General features: G+C 44.8%; 1 protein-coding gene across 3 annotated transcripts in view; it reads left to right on the top strand.

The window, feature by feature from the left end:
- The window catches only part of LOC141072675 (ABC-type organic anion transporter ABCA8-like), a 189,320-nt gene that overhangs the window by 66,704 nt on the left and 101,998 nt on the right, over nt 1-20,618 (top strand). For all 3 annotated transcript variants that reach the window (XM_073559962.1, XM_073559961.1, XM_073559963.1), the window contains 5 exons: nt 9,366-9,424; nt 9,907-10,017; nt 10,702-10,877; nt 12,218-12,337; nt 14,497-14,635. In XM_073559962.1, the coding sequence (XP_073416063.1) occupies nt 9,366-9,424; nt 9,907-10,017; nt 10,702-10,877; nt 12,218-12,337; nt 14,497-14,635 (605 nt within the window). The remainder of the gene's footprint in view (nt 1-9,365; nt 9,425-9,906; nt 10,018-10,701; nt 10,878-12,217; nt 12,338-14,496; nt 14,636-20,618) is intronic.

Raw genomic sequence — 20,618 nt, 5'->3', positions numbered from 1 at the left:
GGCTCTTTTTGAAGGTTTCGATGGTAGGTGAGAGTCTGATATGTTGTGGTAGAGAGTTCCAGAGTAGGGGTGATGCACGAGAGAAATCTTGTATGCGATTGTGGGAAGAGGAGATAAGAGGGGAGTAGAGAAGGAGATCTTGTGAGGATCGGAGGTTGCGTGCAGGAAAGTACCGGGAGACGAGGTCACAGATGTATGGAGGAGACAAGTTGTGGATGGCTTTGTATGTCATGGTTAGGGTTTTGTAATGGAGTCTCTGGGCAATTGGGAGCCAGTGAAGGGATTGACAGAGGGGAGAAGCTGGGGAATAGCGGGGGGACAGGTGGATTAGCCGGGCAGCAGAGTTTAGAATAGATTGGAGGGGTGCGAGAGTGTTTGAGGGGAGGCCGCAGAGCATGAGGTTGCAGTAGTCAAGGCGAGAGATGATGAGGGCATGGACTAGGGTTTTTGCAGATTCTTGGGTGAGGAATGAACGGATGCGTGAAATATTTTTGAGTTGAAGTCGGCAGGAAGTGGAAAGGGTTTGGATATGTGGTTTGAAGGAGAGATCAGCATCAAGGATTACTCCGAGGCAGCGAGCTTGTGGGACTGGGGAGAGTGGGCAGTCATTTACTGTAATTGATAGGTTCGTAGGGGGGGTCACGTGAGATGGGGGAAAGATGATGAATTCTGTTTTGTCCATGTTGAGTTTCAGATATCTAGTGGAGAAGAAGGATGAAATAGTGGACAGACATTGAGGGATTCTGGTTAGTAGGGAGGCGATATCTGGTCCAGAGATGTAGATCTGTGTGTCATCAGCATAAAGATGATACTGAAAGCCATGAGATTCTATGAGCTGTCCCAGGCCAAAGGTGTAAATAGAGAACAGCAGGGGCCCTAGGACTGAACCTTGTGGGACTCCGACAGATAGGGGGCGAGGTGAGGAGGTGGTGTGTGAGTGGGAGACGCTGAATGTCCGGTCTGTTAGGTATGATGAGATCCAGGAGAGGGCCAAGTCTGTGATGCCGAGGGATGAGAGGGTCTGTAATAATAGGGAATGGTCCACTGTGTCAAAGGCAGCCGACAGGTCCAGGAGGAGGAGGACAGAGTAGTGTCGCTTGCTCTTGGCAGTTAAGAGGTCATTGGTGACCTTAGTAAGGGCAGTTTCAGTGGAGTGGTGTGACCGGAAGCCAGATTGTAAGCGGTCGAAGAGGGAGCAAGAAGAGAGATGGGAGGACAGTTCAAGGTAGACGTGTTGTTCCAGTAGCTTGGAGGCGTATGGGAGAAGTGATATAGGGCGATAGCTAGATGCAGAGGATGGGTCAAGAGAGGGCTTTTTGAGGATAGGTGTGATGGAGGCATGTTTAAAGCTTGAGGGGAAAACACCAGTTGTTAGTGATAGGTTGAAGAGATGGGTTAGGGTTGGGATGAAGACTGTGGTGAGGTTTGGGATGAAGTGGGATGGGATCGGGTCGAGTGCACAGGTGGTGAGATGTGATCTTGAGAGTAGAGTGGAGAGTCGATCTTCTGTAATGGTGGAGAAGTTGGTTTTGAAGGTGGAGGGCTGGGAAGTCGGGAGGAAGGGCTCTGGGGGTTGTTGACCAAAACTGTCCCTGATGTTATCAATTTTCTGCTTGAAAAATGAGGCAAAGTCTTCAGCTGAGATGAGTGGGGAGGGAGGAGGTGCTGGGGGGCGGAGGAGAGAATTGAAGGTGTTGAATAACTGTTTAGGGTTGTGAGACAGGGAGGATATGAGAGATGAGAAGTAGGTTTGTTTAGCTGTGGCGAGTGTGGTCTTGAAAGTAGTGAGGGACTGTTTGAATGCGATGAAATGCTCGTTGGAGTGGGATCTTTTCCATCTGCGCTCAGCAGCCCTGGAAGCTCGCCTCAGCTCTTTGGTCAGGCTGGTGTGCCAGGGCTGTCTGTTGATTTTGCGAGTTTTGGTATGTGTAAGTGGGGCAGCGGATTCCAAAGCTACAGCTATTGTGGTGTTATATAGAGCGGCAGCGTCATCCGCATTGTGTAAGGAACTTATATCTGTAAGAGGGAGGAGGGATTCGGAGAATGAGTGTAGGTCAAGGTGTTTAAGATTCCTGCGAGGGTGTGAAAGTTTGTGGGGTGGGGATTGTAGACATGGAGTGAAGAGGGAAGAGAATGTGAGCAGGTTGTGGTCAGAGAGAGGAAGAGGTGAGTTAGAGAGGTTAGATAGGGAGCAGAGGCGGGTGAAGATGAGGTCCAGTGTGTGGCCATCTTTGTGGGTGGCTGTAGAAGACCATTGAGTGAGGCCGAAGGAGGAAGTGAGAGATAGAAGTTTAGTGGCAGCTGAGAGGGAAGTGTCAATGGGGATTATTCATTCTTGTCTGGACTATTGTAACTCTACTAATCAGTCTCCCTCTTAAAACTCTCCCCTCTCCAATCTGTCATGAATGCTGCAGCTAGGATCATATTCCTCACCAATCGTTATAACAATGCCTCTACCTTGTGCCAGTCCTTACACTGGTTACCCATCCACTCCAGAATTCAGTAAAAACTTATTACCCTCACCCACAAAGCACTCCATGGCTCAGCACCACCCTACATCTCCCTCATCTCTGTTGGCATATGCAACAGATCAGGACTTATTGTTTATGTAAAGGTGGACTTTACACTAGCCTGACAGCAGATGGCGATAGAGTGAAGTTATATGTTTGCTGTATTGTGAGGAGGGAAGGTCTCTTGTTGATGTTAGTTTTACTTTCGCTTTTGACTGTATTATGCCAGCAGCAGGGCTGTGTGCTTCTGAATTATCTTATCTCATGTTTACCCACAAGAAGTAAATGCTGTTTACTCAAGATAACTTGCTCAGTGAAGTTCTCCTGTGTACCAGTGGATTCTTAAAAGATACACTCTGCTACAGATAATGGGCCTAGAACACAGAATCCCATACACCCAGGACAGAGACCACAGAGAAGCAGATAATCTTTGTTAACAGAAGAAGATAAACCCAGTGAACGGAGACTAAAAAAAAAATCCAGATACAGAGGGACAAAGGAATTTATGATCCCAGAAACTGGAGGGCCGCACACTGGAGATCATTACAGAAAATCACCACACACAGGATATACAGGAACTCAAAAGAAGAAAGAAGAATATCTTCATAAAACAAGTAAGATTATATAAAAATGATGTGCAGCACTGAGCTGAAACTCGCAGTAGCTAAGCTGATCAGTGAAAATTATTAGTTATGGAAATTCAAAGTAGAGATGTTGTTATCTAAAGATGATTTATGGGAAGTAATTACTACAGATAGACCTGATGAAGATAATCAGACATGGGATAGAAAGAATAGAAAAGCTAGAGCCACCATTAGCTTATTAGTGGATGATGCTCAATTAATACAAATAAGGAATGAGGATACAGCGAAAAGAATGTGGGACACATTAAGAAAATTATATGAAAGACCCAGTTTAAATTACAAGTTCTTTCTATTAAGAAAGCTTTACAGTATGAGATTGAGTGCAAATGACGATATGCAGAAGCACATATTCTCAATGATGGAAGTAATATCAAAGCTAAGTTCTATTGGTGAAGACATTAAAGAAAGTCATGTAGCAGCAATATTATTGTGCAGTTTACCAGATTCATTTACTGCTTTAATAAATGCACTAGAGACAAGACCTGAAAAAGACATGACATTAGATTTTGTGAAAACCAGGCTAATAGATGAATATCAAAGAAGAAAAGAACAAGCAAATGATTCTTCTACTGAAAAGGACAGTGGCAATGCTCTTAAAGCTACAGAATTTAAAAAAAACCCTATAATAAAGAGACAATAGAATGTTTCAGATGTAAGAAAAAAGGTCATTTAAAGAAAGACTGTACCATATGGAAAGCAGAACAACAAAAATTACAACATAAAGAGCATACACAGAAAGTGAAAAACACAATTTCCGATTCATGTGAGAATAATTGGAATGGCACATTTAAAGTAACAGACAAGAAATCATCACTTGGTTGGTTTATTGATTCAGGAGCAGTGAGTCATATGACAAGTTACAAGAATTTCTTCACTGATCTTGATTTAGATAAGAAAGAAGCCATTTATCTTGCAGATGGAAGCAAAATAACCGCAGAAGGTATAGGACAAGGTATGCTAAACTGTTCAAACAAGTTCGGACAAGATTCAAAGATACTTGTACAGAATGTGTTGTATGTTCCAAAATTGGAAGGCGGATTGTTATCTGTGAAGCGTTTAACAGCCAATGGACTCACTGTAAAATTCAAAGACAATGAGTGTGCAATTCTAGCAGGAAACAAGGTGATAACCAATGTCAAGGCAGATGAACAATTATATCATCTTGACACACCAAAGGAACAGATGAAGGTATGTACACATGATCATAAGAACTGTATTCACGTGTAGCATAGACGTCTAGGACACAGACACCCTGACAGTATAAGGGAACTACAAAGAAAAGAATTGACAAAAGATCTAAAGATATCAGATTGCTCAATTACCATAAGATGTGAATGTTGTATAAAATGTAAAGCCACAAGAATATCTATTCCAAAAGAAAGTGAGATGAAAAGCAAAAGACCACTTGATTTGGTGCATACTGATGTATGTGGACCCATGAAAGTGACTACATCAGGAGGAAATAGATACATGGTGACTTTCAGAGATGACTACTCAAGATACATAGTCCCATACTTAATTAAAAACAAAAGTGAAGTTTTTAATAAACTTGTAGACTACGTAACAAGGTTGAGTAACAAATTTCAAAGGAAGCCAATTGTTATCAGAAGTGATAATGGGGGTGAATTTACAGGTCACAAAATAGAAAACTACTTAAGACAGAATGGAATAGAACACCAGAAAACTGTTCCATATACACCTGAACAAAATGAAGTAGCAGAAAGGAAAAACAGAACTCTGACAGAAATGATGAGATGTATGCTGACAGATTCCAAACTACCAGAGAAATACTGGGGTGAGGCAGCAACGACAGCTACATATACAACCAAAACAAAATTCCACATGGCCAGGTGGAAAAAGCCTCTAGACCAAAGACGTAGACACCGAAGAAAACAAAAAGATCAAGGACAAACAAATTTCATCAGGAGAATGAGAAAGTATGATGACTTATGGGTTAAATGTCCAAAAAGTCTATATCATTCGCCATGATATTGTCAATAATATAAATACATTCTAATAATACTCCTTGATACAATGTAGAGGCTCAGTAAAGAATGCCAAGAATGCTATAAAGAAATTTTATTGATAATAATACAAAAAATAGTGACAACATGCATAACACTACAGAAGGACAAGGGGCGGCAGTAAAAAGTGAATACAAGATGTCATATTGTGTCAACAAGGAGGAATTAACACCATCTGTCACAAGCTATATAAATAAATTCAGTTACCACTAAGAAACACTAGAGAAATTCTTTTTAGAGATATAGATAGTATAGCTGAATGTAAATATCAGGTGCATAGCACATATGCATATTCCTCCTAAAATAATAGACAAATGCATGTATAGACATCTTGCAGGGAAACGGCAGTCTCACAACGCCAATAATTGCACAACCTCAGCTGCTCAAAAAGGAAAGTTCAGCATTATCCTCCATCTCATCCTGTATAACAAGTAATTGGCTGAGTGATAATCCACAATAGGATGTAATGACCACTCAGTCACCCATCAGTAAGTAATTATAGGAGAGAAGTAGGTGTATTGATAAAATCGTTACCTTCAGTCATAATGCAGCAGAGTCTGTAAGCAGAGGGCGCGTGTGGGACACCGAGAGCCTCGATGCGCGTTTCGCCTATGGCTTTGCCGTAGACTTGTAGACTACGTAACAAGGTCGAGTAACAAATTTCAAAGGAAGCCAATTGTCATCAGAAGTGATAATGGAGGTGAATTTACAGGTCAGGAAATAGAAAACTACTTAAGAAAAAATGGTATAGAACATCAAAAAATGTTCCGTACACACCTGAACAAAATGGAGTAGCAGAAAGGAAAAACTGAAGTCTGACAGAAATGATGAGATGTATGCTGACAGATTCCAAACTACCAGAGAAATATTGGGGTGAGGCAGCAATGACAGCAACATATCTACAGAGCAGACTTTTTTCCAGAAAACTGAAGAAAACTCGATATGAACTGTGGCAAGGTATGAAACCAAGTGTCAATCATTTAAAAGTTTTTGGATGTAAAGTTTTTATATTCATTCCAGCAGAAAAACATTCCTAACTTCAAAACAGATCCATGGAGGGAGTATTTGTTAGATATAGTGAAAATTGCAAGGAATACAGAATCCTAGATCCCAAAACAGACAGAGTCACAGTGAGTAACAGTGTGACATTCATTGAGGATATAAATGAAGACACTATGATCTCAGTTGACACAAAAAATGAGAAAAACAGCAGTGACATAACTGAAGACGTATCTGATGAGAAAGTAGTTGAAATTGATGAAGAACAAAATACTGAAAATGAAGAAATACAACTACAAACAGGCACAGAACCACGACGTTCAATGAGAGAAAACAAAGGTAAACCACCAAAACGTCTCTCATACAAGACAAGCACAAGTAAAATTTATGAACCTACCACTTGGGAAGACATATCTAAACTCCCTAAAGAAGAAGCTAATAAATGGATAGAAGCAACAGAAACAGAAATGAAATCCATGCATGACTCAAATACATGGACACTGACAGATTTATCAGAGGAAAGAAAAGCCATAGGATGTAAATGGATTTTTAAAGTAAAATACCAAACAGATGGCACACCTGAAAGATACCGAGCAAGACTCATAGCTAAAGGGTATTCTCAAAAATATGGAGAAGACTATGATTAGACATTTGCTCCACTTGTCAAACATACTACAATAAGAACTTTACTTACAGTTGCAGCAATGAAACAGATGGAACTGATACATCTGGATGTAAAGACAGCATTTTTGAATGGAGATTTAACAGAAGACATTTACATGGGACAACCTCCAGAATTCAAAGATGAAAGAAGCCCAGGCAAAGTTTGCAAACTACAGAAAAGCATATATGTTTTCAAGCAAGCAGCTAAAGCGTGGAATGACAAAATCACGGAAGTGCTTACTAATGAAAAATTTCAAAGAAGCAAAGCTGATCCATGCTTGATCAAGGCTGATGAATAGATGGATTTATGTGCTCATATATGTAGACAACATTTTGATTTGTTCTGAACAAGAAAGGGATAAAGAAAACATTCTAAAAATCCTGAAACGACATTTCGAAATCAAAGACTTGGGAAATGTGAAGTATCATTTCATGAAGGATTATCCTACTGAAGAAATGACAGCAGACATGTTCACGAAGGCGTTGAATGTTGATAAACTAATAAAAAAGTTGGGTTTGACTGAATAAGTCCTTACTGTATTGGCATATGCAACAACAAGGGTATTGGCATATGCAACAGATCAGGACTTATTGTTTATGTAATGGAGGACTTTACACTAGCCTGACAGCAGATGGAGATTGTGTGAAGTTATATGTTTGCTGTATTGTGTGGAGGGAAGCTCTCTTGTTGGTTTACTTTCGCTTTTGACTGTATTATGCCAGCAGCACGGCTGTGTGCTTCTGAATTGTCTTATCTCATATTTATAGTATAGGTAATGGGGTGCTCACCACAACAAAGTGGGTGCTCTGAGGTGAAGAATTAATACTAATAGAAAAAATAACCTCGGCACACTCCTATGAATTTCAAGGAATAAACGCACGTAGCTGCTTATGATTTTTATTCAAAATTTCAGCGGACCAAAATTTTTTACCATAGCCAGGTTTCTCGCATCTTGTTCTCACATGCTTTATGCATTTAATAGCCTTCTGTGTCTGTATTGTTACATATTTAGACTGTTAACTGGTTCATGCAGCAACAGGAACACCCGATTCTTACACTAGGGATGGTCCAAACAATAAAAGCAATTGTTGCCATCCACCTTTCGTGTCTCCCCTTTTCCCTTATAGATTGTAAGCTTGCGAGCAGGGCCCTCATTCCTCTTGGTATCTGTTTTGATCTATGTGTTTATTGGTATGCTGTAATGTCTATTGTCTGTAGAAGTCCCCTCTATAATGTAAAGTGTTGCGGAATATGTTGGCGCTATAGAAATAAAATTATTATTATTATTGTGCTCCACCTTGTGCTCAGGTCAGTCCAATCCACCCTTACTATCTCCAATTCTGATATGAATACTGACACAAAAAGCTAAGAAATACGGAATGCGCGTTTGGAAGTAGGAGAAAAAAAGCATTGACCCCTCCTAAAATTGAGAATTTAGACTTTATTTTGCAGTGCATTGTGAGGTCTCTGATGAATATTACATAATTAAATCTAAAATGTCTAAACAATATTGAGAAAAGTATTAGGACACACAGCTTAATCATTCAATTCCACTATTTAATTCAGTTCCATTGCCCCAGGTGTATAATATCCGGCCCCTTGCCCCAGTGTATAATATCAGGCCCCTCTCCCCTGGCGTATAATATCCGATCCCTCACCCCTCCAGTGTATAAATTCTGGCCTCTTGCCCCCCCGGTGTATAACATCTAGCTCCTCACCCCCGGTGTATAACATCAGGTCCCTACCCCCAGGTGTATAATATCTGGCCCCCCGTTGTATAATATCCGGCCCCTCGCCTAGGGTATACCATCTGATCCCCCACCATGCCATCTGCATTTACTAACATATGACAGAACGACTGGTGGTGCAGAGCTCACTAGGAGCCATCACATTTCTTCCCTTCTAAATCTTCCCCCATCACCTGTGAGTGATATTATTGAGAAGTGAAAGGAACTGCAGCAACATTACACAGCGTGGGGGAACGAGTGCTGAAGAGCAGAGGACAGAAAAGTCACCTTTGCTCTGGTGACTCAATAACTGCAGAGATTAGACCTACTTTGCTATTAATATCAGCACAAACACTGTGCCTCCGCCAGGAGCTTCATGGCCGAGCAGCTGCACGCAGCCTTACATCACCAAGCACAATGTTGAGCATCAGATGGAGTGGTGCAAAACCGCTGCCACTGGACTCTGGAGGAAAGGTGTTCTGTGCAGTGATGGATCACACTTTTCTATCTGAGTTTTTCAATACTAGACATTTTAGACAACTGTAGCTTCCACTATTATGTGAACAATTTGGGGAAGGTCCTTTCCTGTTCCCCATGACAGTGCCCAGTGCACAAGGGCCATACAGACATGGTTGGGGGAGTGTGGTTTTGAAGAACATTAAAATCTGTTCAAAACATTAAGGCTGCAGCTTTTATGATTTTCCCTAAAAAAAAACTTTTGCAAAAGTTGCTGAAATTTCACTGAAGACTTAATTTAAGAAATGTTAAAAACTTAAAACAGTTTATTTTTCTTCCAGGATACGTGAGGTTAGGAAGACTTTCATCGACTCGGATAAAAAGGTTGAGGCTTTGAGAGGCGAGTTTATTTATTACGGTATTTCTTTTTTATTATTGTAAGTACTGCAATGCAGGATTCCTTTTTTATGCTCCTGTAAAGATTTTGCAAGTCAAAACTTCCAAAACTTTAGGGTTTCCAGATGTTTTTGTTTGATTCATAACTTGCAAGTCACTACATTTGTTGCAAATGTTCTCTAGTCCTCCTGACCTCCTTGGACGCCAGAAATTTTGGCACAATTGTCAGTTATAAAAAGTCACAAAAATCGTCAAAGACAGAAAAAAATCTTTTCATTTTAGGCAAAATTTATGGCCCCTGTTTGCCAAAAATCATCAATGAAGAAAACAACAAGACAAAAGAAAAGTGACTTAGAATGATGAATCGGGTCCAATTAGTTATGACAGCTGTGGATTTCTGCAGGGAAATTCCTGTAATTTGGCATCAAGAGTTGAAAATGCGCTGAAATATTAGACAGTCATTAAACAATATTTTTTTTCTCGCAGGTCTAAATTTAAATATATATGAAGGGCAAATTACGGCTTTGCTTGGACACAGCGGGGCAGGAAAAACAACACTACTTAATATTTTAAGTGGCATGTGCCCAGCGACTGGTGGTAAGATGTCATTGTAATGTCAATAGATAACCCTAACCATTTGTGATTTTTCATTTTTGCACTTTAGTTTCTTAAGGCATAACTTTTTTAATTTCCCATCGACATAGCCAATTTTTATTCCAGGACAAGATGTAGTTTTACTTTACAGCTTAATTTAATATTTTCATACATCAGATTTTTACACCTGTAACAGTATTGAATATATATATATATATATATATATATATATATGTATATACTGTGTATATACTGTGTGTGTATATATATACTGTATATATATGTATATATAAATATTGCATGGAATCATGGAGTAGGAAGATGATGCTGATTGGGAAGCCTTTAACAGGCTGGCCCCCATCTGCATTGCAACCCCTTGACTCAATGGTTGCCGGAACGGTCACGTGACGTGATCGCTCCATTTAAATGCAATGATTGGAGCTAGCTGACACCTGTCTTGTGAAGAGAGAGTTTCATTCCTGAGCCAATTTCATAACCCCCATCAGAAATATGACATACCAGAATGTCTTGATTTAACAAGGGTTTAAAGGGTGTGTAGACTTTGATGAACATTTTAAGCACTCAACTGCATTTAAATCTTTAATTAAAAAAAAAGTCAAGAACAAAAATACACAAATTTTGTAAACAGCTCCTGTGCAGATGATATGATTTTGAATCTTTCTCCAGGTTCAGTCTCTGTGTATAACTACAGTATATCACATATGGAACACGTGGAAGAGATAAAGAAGAGACTTGGCTTCTGCCCGCAGGTTGATGTGAAGTTCGACCCTTTAACAGTAAAAGAAAATCTGAAAGTATTTGCCGTAATAAAGGGCATCCCCACCAAGCAAGTGAATCAAGAGGTAACATCAAGTATCCACACCCCACCTATATGAACCAGAGAGGCCGCCAGACCCTAAATATGAAATACTGACACCCTCCTCTATTATTACTGAACCCCTTACACTCTAACAGTGGTTATATATTTCTAAGTGCTTTTATTGGATTTTAAGCAGTCTAGACCAGCATTACTGGTGCTACAGTATATCTAATATGTGCTACTGCTCCTATAGTTTACTCCCTTATGTTAGCTTTTTCCAGTAAATAATAAATAAATCCTACAATTTGCTACCGGAACTGTAGGTATTTATTGTGCATCATTGGTACAGACAATACTTGCTTTCTTCTTGCGTCTTGTAACCAACGTGATGGTTCAGCGCAAAGCTCTTCTTTGGCATTTGGTAACATTGACCACGGCTGCGCCTCCTAAGACACATATGCACGTGACATGGCCGCTTCTGATTGTCTCCCTAAGCGGGACGTCATGATAGGCCGATTCATGTGCGCATCACTATGGGGGCGGGCAACAAGCTTTAACCCAATACACCCCAAGCTACTTTCCCTTTTTGTTTTTTTCCTCCCCTTCTTCCAAGAGTCATAACTTTTTAAAATTTTCTAGCCATATGAGGACTTGTCTTTTGCAGGGTGAGTTGTACTTTTAAATGACTCCATTAATTCTGTCAATATGATTCCCCACGTCAGTACGAGTTCGCAGATACCAAACATGTATATATTTTTTGTGGAGAACAAAAAATTCAGAAAATTGTAAAAAAAAAAAAATACAATGTTGCTTATATCGCCATTTTCCGAGACCAGTAGCAATTCCATTTTTCAGTATCTGGGGCTATGTAAGGGCTTATTTTTTTGTTCACATTTTTAATGATACCATTTAGGTGTACATGCAATGTTTTGCATTTTACTGCAACGTCGCCACGACCAAAAAAACGTAATTCTGGCATTTTCATTTTTTTCTTGTTATGTCCTTTCCCAATCAGATTACCGGTATCTTATTTTATATTTTGATAGATCGAACATTTCTGAAAGTGGCAATATCAAATATGTATTTTTTATTTCTTTATTGTTTTATTTTTAATGGCACAAAATGGGGTGATGTGAACTTTTGTATTTTTTTAATATTTTGTAAAACTTTTTTCTGAATTTAATAAACCATTTGAAGCTGCGATCGTCCTATTGCTTGTGCTGTACATGGCAGCGCATCAGTCCTGTTATGTATAGCAAAAATAACAATCTCCTAAGAATCGAGAATTAGTGGGCTCCTTGATTTCTGTAGGTCCTCGATTAGTGAATTTATATAAAAAGACAATATTTTAAAAAATATATATTTTATTTTTTTTTCCACCAGGTCCAAAAAATTATCTCCGATCTGCACATTAAAAATATTGAGAATGTGGAGGCCAGTAAACTAAGCGGAGGACAGAAGAGGAAATTGACACTGGGGATCGCCTTGTTGGGGGACCCACAGGTAAGGCTTACATGGGCCTCCTCCACCCGTAATGAGCGACGATATAACAAGTCGATCGACGCTCCTCTCGTTGAAGACCCTTTTTATCCCGGCTGATACAAACTGTATGAAGACGATTGCTATTACTAGATCATACAGCGCACATACTGTCGTCAGGCCATTCACTGGTTACACAAGATGTTCTACCAAAAGCACTTATTTTTTTGGCTGCATGAAAGCCGCGATTAGCCAAATTTCAATTTCATTGACTAAGGCTAGTTTCACACTAGCGCTTTTGAGCGCAGCGATGGCCTGCGCACGGCCGCCGCTAAGCCCCGCCCCCTGCCGCGCCTCCACCGGTAGCTCCGCCTACCGGCGCATGACGCTGCATGCGTCCTGCGTCCCCTATCTTTATCACATGGGGCGCAGGACGTGCGCAGTATGCGTTTGGCGGCGCATGCGCCTTTTTGACGGCGTGCCAAGCGCAACCAAACTGCAGCAGGTTGCGTTTGGCGCAGGTCGGCGCACCGTCGAAAGGACGCATGCGCCGCCAAATGCATACTGCACATGGCCTGCGCCCCCAGTGATAAAGATAGGGGACGCAGGACGCATGCAGCGTCATGCGCCGGTAGGCGGAGCTACCGGCGGAGGCACGGCAGGGGGCGGGGCTTAGCAGTGGCCGTGCACAGGCCGTTGCTGCGCTCAAAAGCATCATGATCATATGTGACAGACTGATATGTCCGACAGACAGATAATACAAACTAACCCCTCTCAAGGGTATACTCTGAATCATAGTATAATAAACAAAGTCACTTATCATGTGTAGGTCAACCCCGACGCGTTTCCCCGCCTGTAGCGGTTCATCAGGAGGATCAATCAATTAACGTCATATCCATATATGATACCCAGATGATCATGATGTGGAGGTATTAGATTTTTTATCGTTTATAGTATCCTGGGGTCCTACTTTAGCCTAAGGCAACGCTAATGTTCATTGCTATAATATCAGATGGGCATACCTACACATGACAAGCAATTTATTGGTTAATATACCCCTATGTGGGGGTTCTATCAGGACAACATCAATTGTTTTGAGGTTTTGCTTGAGCTTAGGGCATTCTGAAGTTTCATTTCTGCACTATCAGATTATTGTTTTAACTCCTGTCTGAATAGGGACTGGTAGGGGAGTGAGGGATAGTCCACGCTGAGTGGGGGCGCCAATTCTCGTTTTTAGGGTGCCAACCTCCACGGCTAGGAAGGTATCAGTGAGCCTTAAAGTAGGGCTATGTAGCATCCCAGCGTAGGTCTGGTTAATTTTGACATTGGCCATTTTTCACTGGGATAGGTGTTTTTTAATATATAAAATAAATAATTCGTTTTAAGGGATTTATATGTTCGCATTAAAATAAAAACAACCTTTCTCTAACACATAAGAAAAGTCCTACACTTCTTCTCTTGCAGAGAACAACAAACCTTAAGGCCCCGTGTCACATAGCGAGATCATTAGCGAGATCGCTGGATAGTCACCGCTTTTGTGACACAACAGCAATCTCGCCACATGTGACACATAGCGGCGATTGGCCCCCCACTGGATATCGCTGATCGTGCTCGAATGTCCTGGGCCATTTTTTCATCGTCGGTGTCCCGCTGGCCAACATGCATCGCTGTGTTTGACGCCGATGAGCAACCTCATTGGCGACGCAGAACTCAGGGACGCAGGCTGGAATCGTTCAGAATAGTTGCTGTGTGACAAAGCACCAGCGATCCTTACCAGGTCGTATCGTTGTCGGGATCGCTGGTGCGTCGCTATGTGAAACGGGACCCTGAGAGTCCTTCCCTCCTCCCACACACCTCATAAACTCTTACAGTGTGCAGGCTAATTTCTGTATTTATATTTATGGTGTAGTCGGAATAAATAGCTGTCTTTTGACTGACAAGCATGGCCACTCATACTGTGCCAACCTATTCATTTTATGGAGAACATAATGCACCGCTATGTTTAATTTTCCCTGCAGTGGCATTACCACTTTTTCCCAGATTCCCCCACAGATTACACCTAATGCCTTATAATAAAGAAGCATTATTCAGGGCTGACCTTCCTAGATTTTTTGGGGGAGCGGTGTGATTTACATCGGTAAATATGCAAGGATTGATTAGGAAATGATTGTCATTTTTTACAGATTTTGCTCCTGGATGAGCCCACTGCAGGATTAGACCCGCGTTCCCGCCACTACATTTGGGCACTGTTGAAAAAACGCAAAGCCAATCAAGTGACCATGTTCAGTACCCAGTTTATGGATGAAGCAGATATACTTGCTGGTAAGCAAAAAGAGGACCTGTTTCTTGTCATGAATATATATTTTTTAAAATCAGGTGTAAATGCCCCTGTTCTCCTGAATCCAGCGTTGTTTTTCTTTTGTACCTGAGCCTCTCCGTTCCAGAGATATGGCCTCCTCTTTCCTGTATATAATTCCTGTCTGTTTAGCCAAATGGGTGTGCTCATCAACTCTTCTTTGGGACCACGCTCACTTATCTAACAAGACTAAATTTATGTACAGGAAAGAAAGGGCCATATCTCAGGAACAGAGAAGCACAGGTGTGGTGCCCCTGAGGGTTCAGTCGCCACAGAGGTACTGCACCTACTCTTGAGGTGTACAGTAGTATCCCACTTCCCAGGTAAGATTGAGACACCTGACCAGACTCCAGCTTCTGTACCCAGCACGGAAACCTTAGAACAGCAGGGCACCCTCTATGTCCCCTGCTTGGTTCATGGAGGGTGCTGGGAGGTGGGTGGAGCTTAGGTTGCACTAGAGAGGGGGAGAACTAATAGGACGTCAGGATCAGTGTCCCAGAGGGGGAAGCAGAGAGAGGACATTTATGCAGCAGTCTCCTGTGAGCTGGAGCTGCTGGGAAAGAGAGGAACAGAAGGATCAGAAATGATAGAAAAGGACGGGACGTGTGGAGGAGAGCTGGGGACTGGTGCTAGAGAAGAACCCTTCCCTAAGTTAATGCGCCAAAGGCCGGGCGCCGGTATCCGAGGCTGTGTGAATGCTAATGGTTCTACAGCAGAAACCGGAGGAATAGAAGTTGTGACCACTGTATTCCCACCTAAGACTCGACGACACAGTAGCAACGTGTGTGAGCCGGGACATGATTGTAATGAGTCCCTGAAGTAGGCTACAGCTACCTGTCATGCGAGTCGAGTTCTAAGTAACAGCAAGAAAGAGGAACTTGAGTGTAATTCATAACTGCAAGTACTTTAGATTAGCGCTAGTAAGGAGACGTCCAGAAAAGGCACATACGGAAGGGAGTGCTGGAAGGGTATACTCCATCTGCCTGGGAGTTGGCTGAGCCCCTCACCTGGAGGACACGGCACTGAATCGGGCACCTGTGTATGCCAGAAATGTGAGTAAAGCTTTGGAACTGCATTCAGCTGTGTCTCTGACTTCTTCCTGCATCACCTACTCAGCACTGCTACATCTCTGTGCCTAACACTACACCATCTACGTCAACAACTACCACAACTGCCCTGGGACTACAGCTCTGCCTGTGGAGAGCTATTACACCTCTGCTGCATCCCACCATCTGTCTCAGAGGATCTGCACTGCAGCGCTGGTCACCTCTGACCAGATACGACAGCTGGCATCACAAACTTATCTACACCTAAACTTTATTCAGCATTATTCCTCTTATTCCACATGGACACCCAGGGCCACGGACCAGGTCACTGCCACTGCGACACATCCCTTTAAGACGCCGGCCCGGTACCGAGTAAAACCCCACTTGCCCTGGGGGTGATCCATTTTGGCGTCACGAACAGGATTACGAAGCCCAATGCCACCGGGTCCTGTGTGCCAAAGATTTGATTGATTTAAGAGATGATAAACCTAAAGTGTGCAAAGGAACAAGTTTATTGAATTGTGAATTGGACTGTGATTTTGACTGTAAATATGGCGGCTAGGGCGGTCCCATGAGGTGAGCAGTGAGGTGTGCCATCGTGGGCGGCACCCAAGAAAGAGCGCGAAACAACATGAACCTCCCATGCCTGTACTTCTATGCAACTGTGTCATGGCCAACCCAAAGAGGGGTCCGGATCCTAGCTTGGTATGGCTGCAAGGGAAAAAGACACTGCCCCCAGGGGGTGGAGAGAAGCTCTGTTGCGGGAAAGGGAGCAAGGAAGATGACACAGCACCAGGAGGCCATCATGGAGAGCAGCAGGAGGCCTGTCGAGCGCGGTGGAGAGATGTCAACTTCTCCCGACTCCGTGGAATTAGGCTCCAGCCCCTCAGCAAACCACAACCTGGCGCAGCTGGGGAGAGAAGTGGAAGAGCTGCACAGGAGTTTACAGCAGAAACAGGTTCTGCTCGTGCAGAAAAGACAGGCTGCCTAGGAGGAGTCTGCCATCTTGGTACCCTCACCACCGGTACCTACAGTCAGACAGTCAGTCCTCAGGTACCCTCACCACCGGTTCCCACCTGCCGATCCCCGGTACCATCATCACCGGTACCCGCTGCTGCAACTGTCCCTCCGTCACCGGAGGCTGAGGAGGATTGTCGCGGCTCTGGAGAAGCAGGTATGGTCACCGCCCTTGGGACAAGGGATGCCCTGCTAGGCCCCATTGGGTTACCACCAACCCCAAAATCCGGCCAGGTCATCATGGACGTCGCCTGGGACCGGAAAATCGTGCCCAGGGGGTATCCTGGAACCTGCTCCCATACCAAACTCACCTTCCAACGCGTGCAGCAGGCCGGCGTTGCCCAGGGAAGAAGCACAGGGAGCTGATGTCAGGGGGCTTCCCATCTCCACAGAGGAGTTCTGCCGCAGGCATGTACTCCAGTTTGAACAAGAGGAGATGGAGCGCCAAAGGCAGAAGCAGGCCCTGGCGGAATGGGACCTCAGACACAAAAAGCAGGCACGGAGGGAACAACTAGATAACTGCAACCCCATGTGATGGGGCAGGGTCCTCAGCTTTAATAACGACAGGGGGTTTGGTTTTATTCAGTACTCCAGGAAAGCCCCTGATCTATTTGTCAACAGGCAGCATGTAGAATCCCATTTAATCCACGGGCATCTGGAACGTGACCTGTTTCCAGGGAGTATGTCTCCTTCACTCGCCATCTTGGAGACAGGGGGTGGTACGCGCTTCATGTCCACAGGATTCCCGCCGAAATAGCAACCCCGCAAGAACACCAGGAGGTGCCAAAACCAAAAGTTCCATCTGACCACCAGGGGGCAATAGTAAGCACCACAGCCCCAACAGTTACTGCAACTGCTCCACCAGCTAATCCAGTGGTGGGTAAGGCACCTGAGCCATCCACAGCAGCAATGTCACTGGCTGCTACCAAGCCACAAGCTGCCATAATAGTGTGGTACTCGCTGGTACGCAGAATTCAGTCACGAGTCGGAGACGGAACAGGAGCAAATTCAATCTTTATATGTAGATTATATGGATAAATGGCAATGCTGACAATAGTTTTCCATGCAGGGAAGCTAGGCACAGATACACAAATAACACGATATCAAACAGTACGGAAAGTGCCGGTAACTATATGGCCGTGATATGGCCAACTACGGGTCCTGGGACTATAATTAGCGAAGTGTCACTTATCAATCTCTGACGTCCTGCAGAGGTGTTGTCCGGGAGATGTCGGTTCGGCGTCTCAGCCGCTGGGTCCAGCTGAAGAAGAGTTGTCGTAGGCTTCGGGCGGACCTGCTGAGGGGGCGAAGCAGGCCCCAGGCCGGTTCTCCACCGTTGGGGCTGTCCCTTTGGGAGGCGAGGCCAAGGCGGCCGCAGGCCTCAGCGTACAGGCCGCAACCACGGTCTGGAGCGGAGCAGTGGCGGCCGCGGGTCTCGACATGCAGGACGCAGCCGCGGTATGGAGCGGGGCAGTGGCGGCCACGAGTCTCAGCGTACAGGCTGTGGTATAGAGTGGGGCAGTGGTGGCCGCGGGTCTCGGTGTATCTCCTCCTTGTGCTGCTCGGCACTGTCCTCTCCTCTGGTCAGGCGAGCCCCTGTCCTGTCTGTCTGGAAGGCGCTGACTCCCTCTCACTCTCCAACGCCACCTAGACTCCTCCTTCCTGTCTCTCGTCTCTCTCCTCACGGAGTCCGTTCTGCTGGTCTCCTGCGTCCGTTTTATAATCACCCCGCCCCCTTTCTTTGTCCCGCCCCTACATTTCCTGGATGAGTGTTGGTCCTGGGGTGTAATTACTTCCCCCTGGAACATACCCCCTGGGAACCTGGGTGACAGCCCCCTAGTTCCGGCCCGGCCACACAGCGGGCCCTTATTCTGGTGCTCTCTCTCCTACACTCCCCCTTCCTTTTTGCTCGCTAGTCCTCGGGCGAGGGTTTTGAGGGGTTCATGCTCCTGCCCTGGCACTGAAGTCGTCTTTGCCATACGAACTGATCTTGTTCATATCGTTCAGGGGGTTTTCCTGCTGTAGACCGCTCGGAGCGCCGCAGTTCGGTTGGTGTGGTGGAGTCATCTGGGGTGGTGGAAGGTGGTTGGATAGCCGGGGTCACAGGGGCATTGGCTGTCGGGTAGTCCTCTTCATCCTCATCATCCCAAACTGCTGGTGTATGATCTGGGGTCTCAGGAGGGGCCTCGGACTGTTCGGGATCTGCGGATATACAGGGCCACAACATGTTGCGATGTACTATTCGGACGAGTTGGTCCCCTTCTTTTTCAGACTGTATCTCATATAAAGGCCCCTCTGAACTTATTCGATGTAGTACTCAGTAAGGATCTTCTTCCCACTGATGCTCCAATTTGTTTTGGGGGCGCCGCTCTCGTACGAGAATGCGATCTCCCACTTGGAATTCTGTGGGTTGTGATGGGGCTTTTCCTGGGTGTTCCAGATCTCGGAGCTTTGTCTGTACCAGTCTGTGCAGGGTCTGCAGACGATACCGGTGATCTCTGACCCACGTGGAGACCCCTGCCCACGGTCGTTCCTCATCTGGGTCCAACTCTACCTCAGTGATCCCCTTCCCTTCTCGGCCGAAGAGTAGCGAGTATGGCATGTAGCCAGTGACTCGAACCCGGTTGTTATATACCCAGACCAGCTCAGGGTCGTACTCGGGCCAACTGGTCTTTCGGTCATCCTCCAGGGTACGCAGCATTTGGATTAGGGTCCGATTAAATCATTTGCAGGCCCCATTCTTCTGCGGATGGTATGGTGTGGTCCAAGATTTGTCAATGCCGTACAGACGATGCTGCTCCTCCATTAGTTTTCCCAGGAAGCAGGCGCCCTGATCCGAGTGAATACGTTGAGGGCAGCCAAACACTTGAATAAAGTTCTTACAAATGGCATAGGCCGCAGATTCCGCCGTTTGGTCTCTGGTGGGGGTTACCACTGCGAATTTGGTAAAATGGTCCACCATAACCAGACAGTGCTCGTACCCCTGGTAGGCTGGACCGATGGTCAGGTAGTCTATAATTAATAGCTCGAGGGGTGCCATTGTTATTATCGTCTGTATAGGCACTCTTTGGTCTGGTAGTTTGGTCAGCTCACATTGGCGGCATTTTCTGCAAATCTCTTCCATTTCGGTTTGTAACCGGGGATGGAAGGCTATCCGCTGTAGCCACTGGAAAGTCTTTTGCGCCCCAAAATGTGCCCCCTTTTCGTGAGCTTCCCGGACAATTTCAGCCAGTTGGGCCCCTGGAACTACCACCTGCCATGGAGCTGTTGGCTCTGCGCGTAGTTCCACTTTTCGGTACAACAGTCCGTCTTTGATCACCAGTCTCTCCCACTGGCGTAGCATTAGTAACGTGTCCCGAGAAAGTATCCTTTGAGCATCACTGGGCAACTGTTTTGTGGCCACCCATCGGCGCAGGGGCCCGATTTCCTCATCTTCCTGTTGCTGACGTATCCATTCGTCCCGGGACTGTTCTAGGATGCTCCTTGCGGGTCCCGTACGGGACTGTTCTCTTGTAACCGCCCTTGTTTCGGCGGTGCCTGAGGAAAATGGTGTTTCTTCTCCTTCCAACTCTTCGTCCCGGCTCCGCCCCTGGGCTGTGTGTTGGATTTGGGACAAGGTGTCGGCGTGTACGTTCTCTGCCCCTCGTTTGTAAACGATTTTATACTTAAATTTGGCCATCCTGGCTACCCAACGTTGCTCCAGGGCCCCAAACTTGGCATTTTCGAGGTGGGCTAGTGGGTTGTTGTCTGTTCGCACCAACACCTCAGAACCCGCTAGGTACTCTGGGAATTGCTCCGTCCCACACCAACGCGAGGAGCTTGTGGCTAAGGAGGTGTGGTTGTCAGGATCTCGTTCGGAGTCGTGAAGTGATCGCCTGCCATAGGC

This window comes from Dendrobates tinctorius, unplaced genomic scaffold (genome assembly GCF_039654945.1).
Source record: "Dendrobates tinctorius isolate UK_male_01 unplaced genomic scaffold, ASM3965494v1 ptg000014l, whole genome shotgun sequence".
Taxonomy (NCBI): domain Eukaryota; kingdom Metazoa; phylum Chordata; class Amphibia; order Anura; family Dendrobatidae; genus Dendrobates; species Dendrobates tinctorius.
Note: the sequence above shows the minus strand (reverse complement) of the source record. Positions and strands in the feature narration are given on the sequence as shown.